This window comes from Pseudophryne corroboree, chromosome 3 (genome assembly GCF_028390025.1).
Source record: "Pseudophryne corroboree isolate aPseCor3 chromosome 3, aPseCor3.hap2, whole genome shotgun sequence".
Classification (NCBI taxonomy): Eukaryota; Metazoa; Chordata; class Amphibia; order Anura; family Myobatrachidae; genus Pseudophryne; species Pseudophryne corroboree.
In genome coordinates, this window is record NC_086446.1 from 498,876,018 (window position 1) to 498,896,594 (window position 20,577).

Sequence of the window (20,577 nt, forward strand, 5' to 3'; positions counted from 1 at the left end):
TAACTTGAAATACACAGATACCGTGCTCAGGGTCCAACGCCTAATATATATATTATGAATGATATACTTGCAAAAGAATTAATACAAATACAAATCATACACTACAATATAACATAGACTACCTAACCAGATAACTACACAGGAAATACAATACAATTACTATTTAAGGGAAAATAAGAGAGAAAGAGGAGGAGAGAGAGAGAGAGATTGGCCCACAATAACAAGAAGATCAATATAGTTGCGGAGAAACACTTACGCACAAAGGAAACGATCGCATGCGCCTCTGGACATCCAGCTCCCGATTTTCAGCAATGATAACCGTTGAAGAGTGAGAGCTGGATGTGATCGGCCTGTCTATTTATGCCCCACACACAATGCAATTCAATGGTCCCTACAATCTCATTGTTCATTGGACACAGGAATTCCTCCTCGCATTATAACAAAAGGTCATAGGTTGATTCATACAGGTGGGCTGTGACTGCTTCCAACTGTTCAGGTGGGTGGGATACTGGGTTTCCCGCCGCATGACTAAATAAGAACAAATAATAGTAAATGGACATAAACTTCTTATGTCCATAACTATTCGCACGAGCGATTAATCCGCTCCAAACCAACACCGGAATATTGCTATTTAAATACTCTTCCGATGGGTACCAAACACCACTGTATGACCCCTGTTAGACCCTTCGTACAATACAAAGAGGGATCTCTCTGTTCAGGAACATCCTATGTTAACTAAACTTTCAGAATCTATCAAAGGGACCATGATCTACAAAATACATTATATAGTGAAAATATGTAATGATTGAGTCGCACGCTACGATCACATAAACTCTACCGTAAATGCGCATACCGTGCGCCTGCGGGTGCCCGCGACTGTGAGTATGCGCACGTACGGGAGAGCGTACGCATGCGCAGCACGGACCTGTGTGAGGTGCAAATATGGTAGTGTGCATAGAGATATTTTTCTGACTTTGACACTTCATTCTGGGTGTGGACAACTGGGAGGCGGACTCCCTGAGACATCACGATCTCCACCCGGGGGAGTGGGGACTCCACCATCTGGTGTTCCAGCAGATCATCGTCCGGTGGGGTTGCCCACAAATAGACATGATGGCTTCTCGTCTCAACAAGAGACTTCCCTGGTATTGTTTACGGACCAGGGACCCTCGGGCGAGGACAGTAGATGCACTGACGACGCCTTGGCCTTACCGGCTGGTCTACCGGTTTCCTCCAATTACATTGCTCCCAAGGGTGCTCAAGCGAATCAGAAATCAGGGGGTCCAGGCAATTCTGATTACGCGGATGTTCTGGCCGGGTCTGGGACTCAGGGTCGACAACAAAAAGGTCGACACACCTTATGTCGACACACCTTAGGTCGACATGGACAAAAGGTCGACAGGAACAAGGTCGACATGGAAAAAGGTCGACATGAGTTTTTTATGTTTTTTTGTGTCGTTTTCTTCGTAGAGTGACCGGGAACTCCAATTAGTGCACCGCGTCCCCTCGCATGGCTCGCTTCGCTCGCCATGCTTCGGGCATGGTGCCTTCGCTCGGCACAGATTACCGTTCCAATCGTAGTCCACGTGGATCGTTTAGTATGAAAAGGTTCAAAAAAAGAAAAAAATCGTGAAAAACTCATGTCGACCTTGTCCCTGTCGACCTTTTGTTCATGTCAACCCAAGGTGTGTCGACCTTTTTGTTGTCGACCTGGAGTCCGGATACCGTTCTGGCCATGTCCGTTGAAGACCCTTGGCCTTTACCACTCAGAAAAGATCTTCAACAAGGACTGTTCGTCTACCTGGACTCACGGCGACTTTGTTTGGCAGCATGGAGGTTGAGCAGAACATCCTAGCTCACAAGGACCTTTTCAAAAAGGTTATTACTGCCATGGTTCAGGCCAGAAAACCTGTGACGTCCAAAACACTATCATCAGATCTGGAGGAGATATGTCTCTTCGTGCAAGGAATGCACATATCCACCTGCTGAGTTTCACTTGAGACGTTTTTTACGTTTCCTGCAGGCTGATGTGGATAAGGGCTAACATCTGGGTTCCATTTAAGATCCAGATTTCATCCCTCTTCATTTTCTTCCAGAAGAAATTGGCAGTTTTGCCGGAAGTTCAGACCTTCTTGCAAGGGGTACTCCACATCCAACCACCTTTTGTGCCGCCTACGGCACCCTGGGATTTGGATGTTGTGTTAGCATTTCTACAGTCCTCCTGGTTTGAACCTCCGACGGTAGAAGACAAGTACCTCACGTGGAAGACTGTGATGTTACTGGCTCTGGCTTCTTCTAGATGTGTCTCAGAATTGGGTGCTTTATCGTGTAAAAGTCCGTACTTGGTCTTTTACGAGGACAGAGCGGAGCTCCGGACTAGACAGCAGTTCCTGACGAAGGTTGTCTCCGCATTTCATCTGAATCAACCTTTTGTTATTCCGTCCAGTTCAGACGCTTATACTCTTCCGGAGGCGTTGGATGCTGGGCGTGCCTTGTGGATCTATGTCAAGCACACAGATCGGATTAGAAAGACGGATTCCTTGTTCGGGCTCTATGATGTGCTGAAAAAGGGTTGTCCTGCTTCAAAGCAGTCCATTGCTCATTGGATTAGGCTCACTATCCAACAGGCCTATGTGTCGGCAGCCTTGCCTGTTCCTAAGTCTCTGAAGGCCCACTCTACAAGATCTGTGGGCTCTTCCTGGGCGGCTGCCCGTGGAGTCTTGGCCTTGCAACTATGCCAAGCAGCTACCTGGTCGGGGAAGAACACCTTTGTGAAGTTATACAAGTTTGATACCCTGGCCAAAGAGGATACCCAGTTTGGGCAGGCGGTGCTGCAGCAGTCTCTGCACGTTCCCGCCTGTCCTGGAAGCTTTGGGACATCCCCATCGTACCAGTTTCCCCCAATATCCCTTATGGATACTAGAGAAAAAAGGATTTTAGTACCTACCGGTAAATCCTTTTCTCGTAGGCCATAGGGGATATTGGGCGCCCGCCTCTGTTTGTGGACTTTTTTGCAGGTTCTTGTTCTCTAGTTACCTGTTCAGCATTTTCTGTTTGTTGTTGCCAGCCGTTGCTAGTTGTTGTAGGTTAGTGGTGTGCTGGTGTTTGAATCTCATCACCTTTTCTGTTATCGTGTTCCTTCTCTCATATTTGTCCTTTCTCCTTCGGGCACGTTTTTACCTATAACTGCCTGTGGGAGGGGTCATAGAGGTGAGGAGCCAGCACACCCAGTTGAAGAAATTTAAAGTGCACTGGCTCTTTTGGACCCCATCTATACCCCATCGTACTATTTTCCCCCAATATCCCATGTGGACTACGAGAAAAGGATTTACGGTAGGTATTAAAATCCTATTATTTGTGCGTTACACATGAACAGAAAGCACTCGGAGCATGCACAATGTATGATCATATAGGTTTAATATACACTCTTCACTTGACCTTTTATACCCCTTTCACACCGCCAATGCCGGATCCCACCCAGGAATTGGAAACGGGTCCTTCCCGGGTGGGATCCGGCATTGGACGCTACTGCTGGCTTCCCCAATCCGGCAATATGCCGGGTGGGTTCCCATAGCAGTGGGGGGCGGAGCCGGCAGCAGGAGATGAGATCATCTCAGCGCCGCCTCTCCCTATTGTAGTGAATGGGTCGAGCCCGTTTACGCTGCCATTGACCCAGTATTCAACCTGGGAATAACACTGCTTTATTCCTGGGTTGAATTGCCAGGTCAGGCGACCTGTGATTTCAGCTATGGCGCTTTCACACTGCACCGGCAATATGCTGGGTCGATAGCGGGTTATTTGTGCGGTGTGAAAGGGGTATTAGTCTGTTCCTGTATTTGGAAGGCCATTTATCGCCTAATCAGATGGCAATGGCTGTCCACGGTTGGTTGTATCTGATAGTCTGTCACACGCACAAATGCTTAGCAATTCTTAACCAATTGTTTAATTATATTTATAATGTATGTGGTCTGCTTTAGGCTTAATGCTAGTAAGTCAGGCCTATGCAGAAATCCCTACAGTCCCAAATTGCCAACCTTTACATTTAGTTTCAGGTGGCGTTAATGTGAAGAGAAAATACAAAGGTCCAATTGTAAAGCGCAACGGAATATTCTGCGCTATATAAGCAACTATTAATAAATAATAAAGGTCCGTTCTACCCGTTAGTCCATTATTAATTACACCATGATCTGCCATGTTCATATAAAGGCTCTACTGGTGCAACACTGCAAGAGTCTTCCTCCTGAGGCGGGAACTTACTGACTCAACAGCATGCAGTCCGTCTTACCATTTGCTAATACCTTACCTTCGCATTGTTTTAGACTTTTAGTACACTTTGTTTCGAATTGTAAGACAATATGGAGTGAGTGTGTTTGTGCGTGTACATACCACAAATGATTGCAGAATGAAATGTTGGTGAAATAAAAAAATGTAAATCAGTCGTTTTTTTTTTTTCCCTTCTTTTATAAATTAGTGCTGCAAACTCCTGCCCTTCTAGCCCACGTGGCGCCGGCTCATCTGGGTATAAGATGGGCCGCGTCATCGCTGCAGACCTACACTTAATGGCTGATAATTCCCAGTTGGAGAATGACAAGGAGGCTTCTGGTGGAGACAGCCCCAAGGTAAATGTTTTCTTATCTCTGTGTACAAACTTTCTTGCACTCATATATGTTTGAGTCACATGTTCCTGATAATGTACATCAGCTAATATGTCTTTTTGCAGGATGACTCCAAGCCCCCATACTCCTATGCACAACTTATAGTCCAAGCGATTACAATGGCCCCTGACAAGCAGCTCACGTTAAATGGAATCTATACGCACATAACAAAAAACTACCCGTACTACAGGACAGCAGATAAAGGCTGGCAGGTAAGTTTCTGGGTTACTTGGTCAAGTTTAATTTAGTACATCAGACAATAACCAACCCCATGTCAGGTAACAACCCTGAAGATTGATCAGCAGGGGGCTCACTTTGTAAATCCGATTTTTATTTTTTTACGTTTTGATGTAACAATAAATAATTAAATCATGTTTCAGGAAAGACCATTTCAGTCCTCTACTTTAGGTGTGTATTTCCACATAATCTCTCTTGAAATACTATTGGGTGTGTGTTGAGTTTATATTTATTTATTATTATTATTATTATTATTATTTATCTCTGAACCCATTGATATACCTTTTTGTAGTGTCAGGCAGCAGGTGGAGCAGTATGCTCAAACTGGCAGGTTTGGACCCGTCCAGGTACAACTATATTATTTCTTTACACTGGAAGAGGTAGAGATGAATGTACTTCAGTAATGATTAATCAAAGTACCGCATGCTATGATGGTCACAAGACTCAACCAAGCTGTAGCTGACCATATCATTGGTTATAGGGTGGTTCAGCTCTATGAATGCTCCACTCAGAGCATTCAAACAGCCACTGGGCTAGAACAAGCCTAAAGCCAATCAGCAGGGCCGTAATTAGGTGTGTGTGTGCGCAGCATATAGTGCTGCATGGTAGAAGGCGCCGTTTCTGGCACAGGGCACCAAAAAGTCTAGTTACGGCTCTGCCAATCAGAGCATTGGAATGTTTACTGGAACAATTTAGACCATTACGTTACCCATAAGTCATACCTGCAGCCAGTAGGAGGAGTTAGCACAGTTAAAGTCTATTAAGAAAAGGCAATAAGTAATTGCCAATAAAATGTAAGCGGTGGCTCTACATGAACAGCTAAGGCTGGGTGCACACTAAACAATGTGACTGTCGGCCATTGGGCTGACTGATGTAAGGATACATAGGCAGTCCGTACACAATGAACGGTGTAGTGCACGACCACGTGATATATTGTTCAGTGGCCACATCCAGAAGCATGGTGGTGTTAAAAATATCTTCTGATCGGCCTGCACTGTAGGCCGATCAGAAAAGGCAAAGAACGACCGGTGGGAGTGCGCAATAGTCCTTACACACTAGACCAGGGATGGGGAACCTTTGGCCCTCCAGCTGTTGAACTACACATCCCAGCATGCCCTGCAACAGTTTTAGCATGGCCAAATAGTAGAACTGTTGCAGGGCATGCTGGTATGTGTAGTTCAGCATCAGCTGGAGGGCCAAAGGTTCCCCATCCCTGCACGATATCGTCTGATCCGGTGTATAGGATAGATATATCTAGTGTATACCAAGCCTAAGGGGTAAATTTACTAAGATGGGAGTTCAATTTAAGATGGGATGTTGCCCATAGCAACCAATCAGATTCCAGGTATTATCTTCTAGAAGGTGCTAGATAAATGAGAAGTAGAATCTGATTGGTTGCTATGGGCAACATCCCATCTTAAATAGAACTCCAATCTTAGTAAATTTACCCCTAAGTGTCTGAACCACTCCTTCCCACCTAAAGCATGAAGTTGAGTTATTTCTGGTCTGATAGCATGATCTACAAATGTCCATGTAATGTTAACACGTGTAAATAGCCTTCACTTAATGCTGTCCTGATTTGTAGCAGTTTTGCTCCAAAGGCTGTACACCATTTTAGATTTGTATGTAATGAATGGTGGTCGTGTTACTCTTGTGTTACAGTAACTTTTTTTTACAGGGCCCCCTAAAAAGTTCTATTAAAAGTTGTAAACACACACGTTTGTAAACAAGTAGCCTGCAGCAACCAGGGGCTGCTCTCTCTGGATACTATGCCCCTTTCTTATTATGGGCCTCTCTGTGACTTGGCGTCTTGGGAATAATCTTCCACCTCAATGTACATTTAAGTTGAATCCATGATGTATATGTGTACTTTAATAAGGAACTGGAACGCTGTGTGTGTCTCTTCTGTCTGAAGAGCTATGTTAGTGTAAGTTCCAGTAATGTAGTTTCTGCTCAGCTTCACAGTATCATTTCTTTCTTCTTGCTCTATATCCCTGAGGGTCCCTTATTGTGTTTTTAATGTGACCGAGCATTATACTTCTGTTTGCCTCTCTTCATATGCAATGGTGTAGGGAGCCCACGCCAGTTAAAGGAGCAGATTTGGAATTAGTGTTACTTGCCTCCTGCGCACCTGTCAGGATTTCAAGCAGTTGAGATGTATTCTGACCACTTGCAACCTGACTGCCGGTATCCTGTACCCAACCCCTTTAAAGGTCTCAGATTAGACTCCCTGTGGCAGCCATGTTCATTGTGCCATGGGGAGTTCCTCCACTTGTGGTGCAAAGGGAGAAAATCTTCCTACATGTATTGACATATTTCCATCGCTGTTAAACGGAAACTCTAGTCCCAGATGCCATTGCATTCCAGCATATATGTATTGATGTTGCCTTGATAATAGGTCTTTGTTGACACGATTGTATCTGATACACATGAGTCCACCTGCCTGTTTAAGAGCAATGAAAAGCTTTTAAGTTCAACTTTCAGTCTGTTTTCCCTCACCAGGAGGTCCAGAGCATGATGCTAATGCTGAAGAATGTGCCAATGCTTAGTGATCTTCATAATAATGTAGTAATAAAATGTTGATGCTTCAGCAAATTGACATGCTGTTTGGGAACGTCTGCTATTAATGTCTGTACAGTTCCCTGCTGTGTGTAACACTACTTTTTCCTGCAGAACTCTATCCGACACAATCTCTCTCTCAACCGATATTTCATCAAAGTCCCACGTTCCCAAGAAGAGCCTGGCAAAGGTTCCTTTTGGAGGATAGACCCCGCCTCAGAAAGCAAACTTATAGAGCAAGCTTTTAGGAAACGAAGGCCCCGGGGTGTGCCATGTTTCAGGACCCCCTTAGGACCCCTTTCTTCAAGGTAAGCAGAGCTTATTTGTGTCATGCAGAGGTTACACATTCTTCCAGTTTAAAAGCTAGTGACTAACGAATACTTCCCCTGAGTACCAGGTCTTCCCCGATGAGGACAATGCTGACTCTGCAGGGCTCTACAGCCTACCAGACTGCACGGGTGGCACTTGATATACCGGCTGCCGGGATCCCGTCGCTCTGCATACCGGCGCCGGAATCCCAACAGCCGGTATACAGACACCTAATCTCACTCTTGGGGTGTCCACGACACCCCTGAAGGGAGAATAAATAGCCACCGTGCCCGCAGCATGGCGAGCGCAGCGAGCCCACAAGGTGCTCTTTTGCGCTCGCCCTGCTGCTGGTGTTCAGGATCCCGGCGCAGGGATATCAAGCGCCGGCAACTCATACCACACCCAGACTGCACATACTGCTTTCCATCTACTTACTGGTTATCAGCCATTTATACATAGTGGAGGCGACCATTAGCCATTATTCATGAGTGCTGCCTGTCCACTCATTAAGAACTAGTGACATGCACTTGGACATGTGACCGTACACTTTAAAGGATTATGTTTTTGTAAAATGTTATATTCTAAGCACTCAATATTTTCAGTACGCTCTGGCATTGGAAGTATTGTAATAGCATAACCAGGGATGGTTTGATTTTTCTCCCAGCCTTCAGTCTGCCTGGATGAGTTGTGCAAGAGTGTGTGTGAGTGATCAGAGCTGCTGTGTAATACACATTAAGTGTTGCCTGCAGTTCTCTTGTTCCCTGCTGCTATTATTTCTCAGGCAGCCCGATTACTTAGCAATTGGAATTAAATTACTCCCCCTAGTGGTAATTACTTTTATAAGCTGAGTCACTACACATGACCTTTTGCACAAAGGCACTAGTATTGCATGGCATTGATGTTACTACTGTATGTGTGTGTGTGTGTGTGTGTGTGTGTGTGTGTGTATATATATATTTGTATGTGTGTATATGTATGTGTGTGTATATATATATATATATATATATATAATGTGCCATCGGAATGAATCCTAAAATTTGTGTATTCACTGAGCACTTAATTTCTATATAAGACGTATGGACTTAAGGCCCATACACACTTGACGATGCACACATCGTCAACGACCGTCGTCAACGACTTCCCTTGAACTTTTAAACTTCCCTTGAACAGCTGAGCAAACGACATGAGCATACACTACACAAACGACCAACGACCATTCAGCTTCCTAGCAGGACAGTGGATTTAAATAATAGCCTGGCAACAAAATCGTTGGTCGTTGGTCCCATACACATTCAACGACGTCTATGGTCGGTAACGACCATAGTGCAAATTGAGCATACATGCTCCACTGATGAACGATGGACGTTAACGTCCCGCGGGGCCGCGCATCGTTGGTCTTTGGATGCATACACACTTGACGATATAATGAACGACGTCGTTGATGAGGGCTGAAATGAACGACGTCGTTCATTTTATCGTCAAGTGTGTATGGGCCTTTAGAGTGCACAGTAATTTTAGCAATGTGTCTAGGTAAAGATCACCATTTCTCTCTTTCCCACTGCCACACTGGATAGTACATGCCATGTCACTCACATTCCAATACAGTGAATGTAAATGTCACTTTGGTTACTGTTTGTTATAGTACCTTTTTTCCATAAATTCTACTCTTGTTATAATCTGCCACTGGAGATTACAGTTTAAAATATGTGCCTCTAACTAACATGCATGCACTATTTCCCAAATGTAATCACTACTTGTCTAGACTGCACTGGGCTAGACCAGAAAGATATAACCAGATTATTGTTAAATTTCACATTAATAGTATCTACTAAATTACTTGCAGCTTTCTCTAAGAGGCAGCTTTGGCTTAGGATGGAAACACATTAGAACAGGCCTGGCCAACCTGTGGCTCTCCAGCTGTTGTGAAACTACAAGTCCCTGTATGCCCGGACTCAGTTTTGCTATTAGGGGATGCTAAAACATGGCAGGGAATGCTGGGATATGTGGTTTTACAACATCTGGAGAGCCACAGGTCAGCCAGGCCTGCACTAGAAAGATATATCCTTCGTTCGAGCGACAAACAATGTGGTGGTAGCAGATTGGCAGGGGGAGAATTCCTGATATGTCTGTGAACTACAACTACATTGTTCAGACATATCCAATCAGCCCTGCACACAGCCAATGCTGATATATGTTGCCGGCATGAAAAAAGAAAATGCAGATGCACACTCTGTTCACTAAGAAAACTGATGGCCAAAATAATTTTGATAATCTTTTACAATTAACATAGGGGATATATGTACTATATACTCCAAGGCCAGGTATACACTACGACGAATAACAAATTGGGCATATCGGCAGTGTATATGCCTGATTTGTGTTCTCCCGTGGTCTATAGCGATGTCTTCTGATCGACCCTGCTGCATAGTCAACCAGAAGAGATTGCTAACAATGCCATGCTGCCAAATGCAGCATGGCTTTCTCCGTTGTCCCCCTGCATCGACAAGTGTGTATGCACTTGCCAATGCAGAGTCCTGTCACCCACCGGATTGGTCGACTACACAAAGTGGCCAGAGATAAGGGGGTATATTTACTAAGCCTTATATGGAGATAAATTGTACAGAGTTAAAGTACCAGCCAATCAGCTATCATGTCACAGGCTGTGTTTGAAAAAATTACAGGGTCTGGTTGGTACTTTCTCTCTCTCTAAGGCTTCGTACATAGACCCCTGTGTGAGGTGATGCGTTACCCCTCATAATGGCTGCCTCTGTGTGTAGATGTGTTTCCTACAACTGCCAGTCAAAACCCTCAATGTTTGTGATAATGCCCAGAAATATGTGTTATGCTCATTTCAGGGTAAATTGTATTTGCACAACGAATAGAAGTGTTGCACCATTTAACATAGTGAATACTTTAGAGATTCTTTGGTGTCACCATTCTGTTTATATACATTTTATTATGCTTTTCTGGAAACTAGGTTTGTATTGTATCAACCACTAAATATATAAATCAGAGTAGTTAACTATAGTATCTGTGCTGCCAAGTAGGTTATGGGGTCTATTCAATTAGAGTCGGAATTTCCGACAAGTCTGAAATACGGCTCTAATCCAACACTCCCTATTCAATTGCAGGCATTTCTGAAAGGTTTTTGGTCCGTTTTCGACAATGCCGATTCAACTTTTTTTAAAGTCGAATGGCATTGTCGAAAACGGGTCAAAAAAACTGTAAACCGCCCACAAATTCGACAAAACACGTGGCTCCGCGCCCAATCCGCCGATCGACGTGCTTTCCGACAAATCGGATCTGTCAAGTCAGAAAAACGGCACTGGAATTTAATAGGTCGAATCCAAATTTGACCTACAAAAGTCAAAAAGTGCAGTTTTTCCAACTTGACAGAAATTCCGACACTAATTGAATAGACCCCTATGTCTGTAATAATACAAATACATTAGGGCAGAGCTATAAACCATTATAATCGTACAGTTTGAGAGATGTCCATGTGTGATGCAAGCCTGTTTTTCAGGAGTGCACCAGCGTCTCCAAACCACTCTGGTGTATTGTCCGCACACTCGAGTGGTGTCCAGACCCCAGAGAGCCTGTCCCGGGAAGGCTCCCCTGTCCCTATGGATCCCGAACCTAGCACCATCCAGCCAAAGCTTGCAGTGATCCAGGAAGCACGGTTTGCACAGAGTGCTCCAGGTAAGCAGCTTTGTGCATGTTTCTATGGCAGAATATGTGGAGCTGCATGTTCTAGACTTAGGCAGCATCCTGGAGCTTAGACTGTAAATATAAATTAGGGGAGACAGTGGTTCAGCCAGAATAGTGACCGTAGGTGGTAGGGAAGAAGGGGTCAGGGCAGTAAAAAGCTTGATTTAAAAAAAAAAATTCTCAGTTAGAAAGATTTAGAATAAACCATTTGTGTAATCTAAGATTTCAGCATAGCAAAAGTTAGGTGATTTCTGCATATTGGCAAGTAATTATCATACAGTGACCACCAGATCATTGAACTATGTTGTATGTGTATGTGTGTTGTATGAAATATGGTTAGCAAACCTAAATGGTCAGCATATAACATGCAATGCACTGGGGCAGACTGGTGCACAAAAAATAAGCGGATATTGCAATGCAAGAGATTTGTGTATACAACAACATTGCAATCCATTGTACTGAAATGAGAGATACGAGTTTACATTGTAGTAGAGATGTCATGGTATTTATTTTGTGAACTCCCCATAGCTGTTCTATTGTAAGGACTAATTCCTAGGAGCTGATCATAATGGATCATGGTAGACATACTGCACACTGTCCTTAGTACATTATATATTTTTGTCCCTTTTGTATTTATTCAGGATCCCCCCTATCCAGCCAGCCGGTCCTCATCACTGTGCAACGGCAGCTCCCACAGACTATAAAACCGGTTACATACACAGTGGCCACCCCTGTCACCACCTCCACATCACAGCAGACGGTCATGCAGACAGTGCACGTGGTCCATCAGATCCCAGCAGTATCCGTCACAAATGTATCGGGCCTAACTCCCGTCAATACCTACACAGTCGCTGGGCAGGCAATGGTGGCACAAGCTGCTATGGTAGCCCAACCTAAGCTAGAGCCTCAGGAGAATGGAGACCACAAGGAAATGAAAGGTAGGTAGTATGGCACTCTAGGCACTGATCACGTGGGTTTATGGGGATGCATTATTCAATCACTCGTATAAGAAGAAGCTGCCAATCTGCTGAGCCACAGTACCAACAATAATGCTGCTGTTTACTTGAGCCAAAGTATTCTCTTTTCCAGCATATGTGTCTGCTGTTGGTGGCTTTGTTTGTATAGCTTGGTCTCTAAGCATATTGTGTATGTAAGGTTCTACAAAAAGCTGTCATGTTACCAGCTGTTGCTTGTTTGTATCTTCCTGCAGTGAAAGTAGAAGCAATTCCTGCAATAAGTCACCAAGCACTCACAACAGCAAGTCGGATTATCCAGACCTCCTCGTCTGCTCCCCTCCAGACAGTTACTATAGTCCAGCAGGCTCCTCTAGGTCAACACCAGCTCCCTATTAAAGCAGTAACACAGAATGGAACACACGTTGTGCCCATCACCACGGCCATCCAAGGACAGGTCACCACAGGTAAGAGCTCGTTATTGACATGAGAAAAATGCTGGGATATTAAATAGAAGCTGAATTGGAAAAAAAAATTTTTTTTACATTGGAGGGAATGTAATGGTCTCTCCATAATGTTACAGCAGCTCATTATGATTGCTGCTCCCAGTCATTGACTTTCAGCATTAATTTGCCTCCACCTCTACTGCTCCTGTCTTTCCCTGCTTGCAACTTCCTGTCCATGCACTCTCTCTGGTCTGGTGCTCTGGCCCTGCAGCTTCACTGTCTATCAGCCCCCGGACCCGCCTCTCACTCTTTCTGTTGTCTCTCTTGAAATGTTTCTCTGCATCATTTCATCCTAAACTTGGTTTTGTGAAGTCCAGTAATAGTTTGCCCTTGATTTTTATCAAGGCTACAGAACAGAATGTTTCAATTGTAAAGTGCGTTTAATAAGCAGTATAGCAACATCTTCCAGCTTCAACATCATGTATGTTACCCGTGTGTGCAACTTAACACAAGTAAATGATTAAACCTTGGTTTGAATTTCTGTTATCAATGCATGACTGTCAATTTCATATATCAATTGTCCAATCCCTCCCACTTCCCCTACCCCCTCCAAAATTTGATAAGCATCCCGGGACAGCTGATTAGTCCCGTTTTCAAATCCAAAACTTGAGCTGGATATTTTTTTCAGCAAACTCCAGCTACTCCCTGATTGAGAGCCCCTGGCAGTGGAGAGGAAATGGAACCAGAGGTAGGATCCATTGTCTGTTTTCCGTTCCAGTGTTGTGTTGTCTCCGTGGCATGTTGGTCGTTGTTGACTTTATCCAACAGCATAACTCTGAATATGATCATTCTTCAGGGTATGTATAGTATAGTGTGATGTTTTCCTTGAACAGCCGTTTTGATGAAGGTGGGTAATGATCACTGCACACTTGGTTATCAGAAAACGTCTGCTTGTACATGCCCGCCTTCACACAAAATAAATTGCTCTTTCCTGCTGCGCACCCTGCATTGGATGCCGTTGTGCAGTGTGAGTGATAGCACTGAGGTCAGGTAGAAAGATCAGACATTGTAGGTGGTGGTGGAGGATGTGCATAAACCAAAATCTGCAAACCATCCTTAAGCCTAGAAATAGGTAGCACAACACCCATTTGTGTGCCTTCCTGCACCTGTATTATTTACACCTTACACCTGCACAAAACACTTTTCCTCCATGTTTTTATGTCTGTGGAAAAAGTTTACTTACCTAGATAATTACATTTACCTGTTGTCGTAATTCACATATATTTTTACATAAATACGAACTGTAGAGATATATATATATATATATATATATATATATATATATATATATATATATATACGAATATCACCACATCATGAGGCTCCAGCTGGGGCTATGCTGTAGATGAGACCAGCACTCCAGAATAGTCAAACAATTTGTGCCATTTATTGTGCAAATTCAGCAATTTAGACCATCACAAGCGGGTTTATCTGTGCAAATTCAGCAGTTTGTAAACATAGTTCAGATATACTCAAGTATCTGCCGCCGAAACAGCTGTTGGGAGATTTGGCTGGGTAGGATACGTATCCCCAGCATACACAGGATATGTGAGATACTTGAGTATATCTGAACTATGTTTACAAACTGCTGAATTTGCACAGATAAACCCGCTTGTGATGGTCTAAATTGCTGAATTTGCACAATAAATGGCACAAATTGTTTGACTATTCTGGAGTGCTGGTCTCATCTACAGCATAGCCCCAGCTGGAGCCTCATGATGTGGTGATATTCGTATTGAAAAGTTTTTGACCGAGCACCCTCCTGGAGATTTTTTAGTGTTGTGCGGCCCACGCTGTCTATTATATATATATATATATATATATATATATATATATATATATATATATATAGTGTGTATTTATTTATTTTTTTAAATCTCACATTTTTAACAGTCAGCATCTTTGATAAAAAATGTCCTCCTCTGCAGAACTGTACTTGTACTATGTGTTGCACAATGACACTGCTAGGAGAACAGTACTGCACCTGGAAGTATTTTCATATGGATGCGGAGCATAAAGTATACAACATGCCCGTTCCGTAAACACTGTTAAATACGCCTCACTTTCATATAGGAAGAGCTTAATAACCTCATCATAGGGAAGCACAATATTTTATCTTATAGTAGGAAATTTTAAGCTAGTTAGGAGAAAACAAAGCAAAACTAGTTGTGTGTTTTTTTTTTCCATTAATAATTGTACACTAAATGTGACCTGCACCAGAGTGAAGAACTCTACCCATACTAAGGTTTTTTGCAGTAACACCCCCTACCCCCTCCCCCTAACTAGCAGAACGCCGGGGGTTCGATATGCGGGACCCAAGCCGCTCGGGAGACCTCCAGTTGTCTCTAATGGTTTATTCACCTGCCGAGGCAATCAAGCTCAACACAAGTGTCAGCACTGGGGACGTACAAAACGCCACCCACAGCAGAGGCAAGTATCTCCCAAGTCCAGGGCCTGGCCATTGGACCCCTGTATGGTGGAATGGTGGCTTACTGTTACACATTTGTTCAGTACTTCTTTACGATAACTTATCTTTGTGTTTTAAATGCACATATTTAAACAAATTGCCAAATCTTTCCAAAGGGCACCAGTAATGATTTAAATATGAGTGATGTCCGACATATGGTAGTCCTGTTACACAGGAAGAGTATAGATGTTCCTGTACATCTATGCTGGTAGTAGGGGAAAAGGTTAAACAGCACATTATACCTGAACATACTTGTTTTAAAAATATTGATTAAAATGTTGGATTACACATATCAAATTTATTCATGCAGTGCCGTGTAATTATTTCTCTATCTTTCTCCCCTGCAGCCGCAGCCAGCCCCCTACATATGCTGGCTACACATGCCTCTGCATCCGCCTCCCTTCCCACCAAGCGGCAGAACGGAGACCAGAGTGACCAGCCGGACCTCAAAAGAAGCAAAACAGAAGAGCGAGAGGGTCTAGTGATAGCTGTGAATGAAAACGCCCAAACAGAGGGAACCGCAGCGTCAAATGAACAAGACAACCAAAAATAGGAACCACGCACCATTTCTTTTTCTTTTCTTCGTTCTTTCCCGGTTTCCGGAAGTTACATACCTTTAGGAAACACAGCTTCAAAGGTGCCAAAAGCAAACACTGTCTCATCTTACAAAAGGGGGGGCCCTGTGAAAAAGACAAATGACTTTCTAGAACAGCACTGAATTAACACAGGTGGCCTTAGAAATCCACATTTAACAAATCTCAAAACAAGTATACAAATAAAGCATTTTTTTTTTTTTACTTATTTTTTTTTAACCTGGTCATCATACAGTTGTCGCTTTTCCTGCTGCTTTAGTACATACAAAGATGTACGGACATGTGCAGAAGTTGATGACTTTTAAAGAGAATCAGTAGACACTTTCTGTCCTTTTTTTTTTTTTTTATGAACTGAGCACATAATTGCTGCAAGCATGGTGAGTGCTTGGTGTGGACTGGGTTAGAAGTAATTGTATTTTCCTTTAAAGGGTAACTATTGGCAGCTAGCTCCACCTCTACCCTTTCAGAGTTTCAAAAGACCTGTGTCGGCTGTGAAAGGGTTGTCCTACCTACCTAGTAAATTTTGTTTTACTATACACATCCGGATGTAACCTTTTACTGCTCCGGTAGAAATGCAGATGGGTCATACATTTCAGAATTTCCAGTTACTTCAATATTCTCATTTTTATTCAAAAAAAGTTCTGTGTGAGGTTGTCATAATTTTTTTTTTTTTTTTAATAACTGAATGTAGATTTTTTTTTTTTTTTCCTCACCTATCCCTTTGTTTGGCATTTTATATCTGTCCAGGTAAAAACTGTGTTACACTCTTGTTTTTCTCCGTATATTTTAGCCTGATACTTTGAACGAAGATTTATGGGTTGTTTTTTTTTCTTTCCGACCATGTGTGGTGATCAAATGCTTCTTTTGAGCATTGCATGTAACAGACTTTTGGGAAGAAGAAAAGAAAAAGAAAAAAAATAATTGTAAGAGACATTTAACAAATTGTAAAGAAACTGCTATCAATTATGATCAGAGCTGCACTTAACTCCTCCTCTCCTTCTTTTCTCTGTGGCCCTGGCCTAATTTACCCATTTGCCACCCTCCTCCCTTCCCCTTTTACTTCTAAGGTAAAACAAAACAAAAAAATAAGAAAAAAAAAATCTTGCTTAATATTGTGTATGTTTAAATGGCAACGGCTGCTGTTAAAGTCCCCCTTAGAAAAGAAAGAAATTTCAAACACCAAGAAAGAAACAAACAAAAAAATAATAATAAAAAAAATAGTAAAGAAAATGTGTCCAGGGTAAGTGTCCATAAATAAACTGTACGATGCAGTTTAAGCATTGGAGCTGTGACTCCATTTCCACCAGCTTCTGTTTGGTTTCCGTTGTGTTTCTGGCTATTCTCACTGTGCTCCTACGAGACGTACCTGTTACCCACCTCATTCATACAGGGACTGGTCTCATCAACCATGCTGCTTTAAAAGAAAAGGGGGGGAAAAAAGAGGATACTGAAACTTCCATGTGGCTGCTGCAGCAGACTCGTCTTCATTCTCAGTATCCTGGTTATGTATGTGTTTTTCTAATAACAATGCCTGGCCCTCTATGAAAACAGAGTTTAGATGATGGATAAGGAGGATTTTATTTATATATAATTTTTTTTTTTTTTTTTTTACTGGCATCAAAATATTTATAATCTTGACAGTTTATAAATCTAGGAGTATGATATTTCACATGAAACTTATTTTTTCAGACCGTTGTTGGCAAGTATTTTGTGTTTGGCTGGGTATGCTTTTCCTTAGGGCAGCTTTGTAGTTTACAGAATGTGGCACATACACACATGGTGCTGGATGGAATTACAGAGAAGTTGCTTTTCTACGGCTGTAAACCTCAGCGGAAATTCTGGAGAAATCCGCCCCTCTCAAACCATGGAATGTTATACATCGCTTAACTTTCTTTACTAGATTGAACAACAGATGGTCCCCTAGTTGACCTCAACTTGGTACTTCCACAGAGAACACTGCGTTACCACAGTAGCGCACACTGCGGCCTCATTGAGGAGTTGTTTACGTAGGATTCTGCAATTGGATTTAAAAGCTGATGTAAGCTTTTGAATGTGTGTATTTTAAAATATTGTGACTTGTGCAAATACTACCTCCTGTGTTAGTATCTGTTTATAACCAGCCGTTTGATTAGGGAAAATTATACTTCATGCTAAATTTCATACTCCCAGCTAACTGCGTCCCAAGAATATAAATGATTTTAGTGATTATCTGCATTTGTATTTCTTTAGCATTAGATTGCTTCTGTGAAGTCCATGGATCAGGCACATTCAGGGTTGTCTTGACAGCAAATACTAGGTTCTCTTAGGTTCCCAAGATCATTAATACCTTCCCATAAAGATTGTTGGTGGTTTTGGAAGGGTCTGCTCTGTGGGAAGAAACCAGCCTGAAAGCTTCTAGAAACTGAACTCGAAACGTTTTGCCCAAACCAAAAGTGTAAGAAGTTTATAGATTATTTGTACACCAGGCTTGGAATATAGAAAACAATGGTTTCCTGCCTTTAGAATCAATTTATGCTATGTTTTATTGGTTCAGGAGGTGCTATAGCTGTTTTATTTATTTTTATATACATGTGTGTTGGCTTTTTCAATTGCTACAGTATACAAAGCCATACATACCGTATTTGCCGGCGTATAAGACAACTTTTTTCACATGCAAAACATGCCTCCAAGTGGGGGGGGTCTTCTTATACGCCGCAATGCCTCCCGATGCACTGCGGCCGCGGCGGGTCATCAGCGTGGCTGCGGCGAGCATCAGCAGCGATACAGGGGTGCCAGCCTTTTCGGCGTGACCGGCCCGTTCTGCTCGGGAAGCAGCGGTGTTCCGGCCCGCCCCTTACACATGTGGTCATAATATACAGTGAGACAGGGAGGGCAGACAGGGAGCAGGGACCAATCCAATCAGGCTTTGTATACAGCCAACCACAGTACTGCACCATTGTACAGTACAATACAGCATAGAAAATGTCCAGCAGTCAAACCCCTATCAACCCTATCATGGCAACAGCAAAAAGAAAGAAATATGATGCAAGTTTTAAACTTAAAGTTGTAAACTTTGCCATGGAACATAATAATTGTGCTGCTGCAAGACAATATGGAGTAACAGAAAAGATGGTTCGGGACTGGAAATCAAATGAAAAAGCATTAAAGAGTATGCCAAGGGGTAAGTGTGCATTAAGAAGAGGCACCCCACAGTCTTATACGGCAAGTATATAACAAACTCTATATTTTGAGTGGAAATGTTGGGCTTCGTCTTATACGCCGGCAAATACGGTACGCACACACACGCACGTACGTACGTACGTACGTACGTACGTACGTGTGTCTAGGGCTACAGTATACGACACAAGTGTCTGGCAGTTGCTTGCAGGATATTATCACTTGCCATTGACTACTTGGCAGCAGCCTGATTCATAGGGGGTGATGTGCAACATTTATTTGCTGAGCTGTGTAAACCTCATGCAACATGGTTTCAAAGGGTTAAAAGTGTCTATTGGCTGTAATAGACACAAAGTGCCTACACAATTATGCAAAAAGGAAAAAACAGGATTGTGATTTAGGGCAGGAATGGGGCTTTGCTCTAATGAGACTTCAGCAAGATTTCTCATGTAGCTTAATGTTGTCTAAGTGATTCATATTGTGATATTTTATGGCCGAGCCTAAACATAAACTAAAAGTACAACATGGAGAAATCTGTGTCTTCTTGGTTTGAACTTCTTATTCATAAGTAATATATAAGAATCTCTGCTGAGCAATATGTGGTGCCTCGTGTTGTATTAATGGTAGCCTCATTTCTTGTGCTGGTCTGACACCAGGAGTGTGGAATATTACCAGATATTCTGTATTTCCATTGTAATCTACATGTAATTAAAGCACTAAAAGGTACAAATATGTATATTTACATATACACTGTGTGTGTGTGTGTGTGTATGTATGTGTATATATATATATATATATATACACACATACACACACTCTATATATCAGGGCTGGCCAAACCGGTCCTCGAGATCTACCAACAGTTCATGTTTTCCAGTCCTCCTGGAGATCTGTAGAATTGTCAGTTAGGAATGAATGCAGCACATCTTAATTAGCAATGACTACACCTGTGCACCAGCTAGGTGGTCTGGAAAATGTGAACTGTTGGTAGATCTCGAGGACTGGTTTGGCCAGCCCTGCTCTATATGAACAAATGTTTGACCACACCTGTTATTTTATTGAATTCAGGCGTTTCAATCAGACTGGTTGCCACAGCTACTGTGATAGGATGCTACCTTTGCAATAAGATGGTTTGTGAAATTGAATCCCTGCTAGATACTCTGTGGTCATCTGTAAGGGATATTATTAGAAAATGGAAGCATGTAGGAACAATAGTAACTCCATGAAGTGGAAGACCACATAAAATTACAGAGCGGGATCTATGACTGCTAAGGCGAGTGGTGCATAAAAGTCGCCAATGCTCTGCTGATTCCATTTGCGAAGAACTCCGAACTTCCACTGCCATTAATGTAGCCAAGCAGCGGCATACAAGCCCCACATCACGAAGTCCAATGGCAAGCACCGGATTGAGAGGTGTAAAGCACACCACCACTG

At 42.8% G+C, this 20,577-nt stretch overlaps 1 protein-coding gene across 5 annotated transcripts in view; it reads left to right on the forward strand.

Moving 5' to 3' along the window:
- Positions 1-19,676, forward strand: part of FOXK2 (forkhead box K2) — a 165,046-nt gene extending 145,370 nt beyond the window's left edge. For 2 of the 5 annotated variants that reach the window (XM_063960986.1, XM_063960990.1), the window contains 9 exons: positions 4,472-4,619; positions 4,721-4,867; positions 7,566-7,759; positions 11,284-11,459; positions 12,110-12,406; positions 12,679-12,888; positions 13,556-13,615; positions 15,214-15,357; positions 15,742-19,676. In XM_063960986.1, coding sequence (XP_063817056.1) covers positions 4,472-4,619; positions 4,721-4,867; positions 7,566-7,759; positions 11,284-11,459; positions 12,110-12,406; positions 12,679-12,888; positions 13,556-13,615; positions 15,214-15,357; positions 15,742-15,947 — 1,582 coding nt within the window. In that variant the 3' untranslated portion in view covers positions 15,948-19,676. The remainder of the gene's footprint in view (positions 1-4,471; positions 4,620-4,720; positions 4,868-7,565; positions 7,760-11,283; positions 11,460-12,109; positions 12,407-12,678; positions 12,889-13,555; positions 13,616-15,213; positions 15,358-15,741) is intronic. The other 3 variants (XM_063960987.1, XM_063960988.1, XM_063960989.1) reach the window with 3 other exon arrangements.
- Positions 19,677-20,577: the final 901 nt, after the last annotated feature.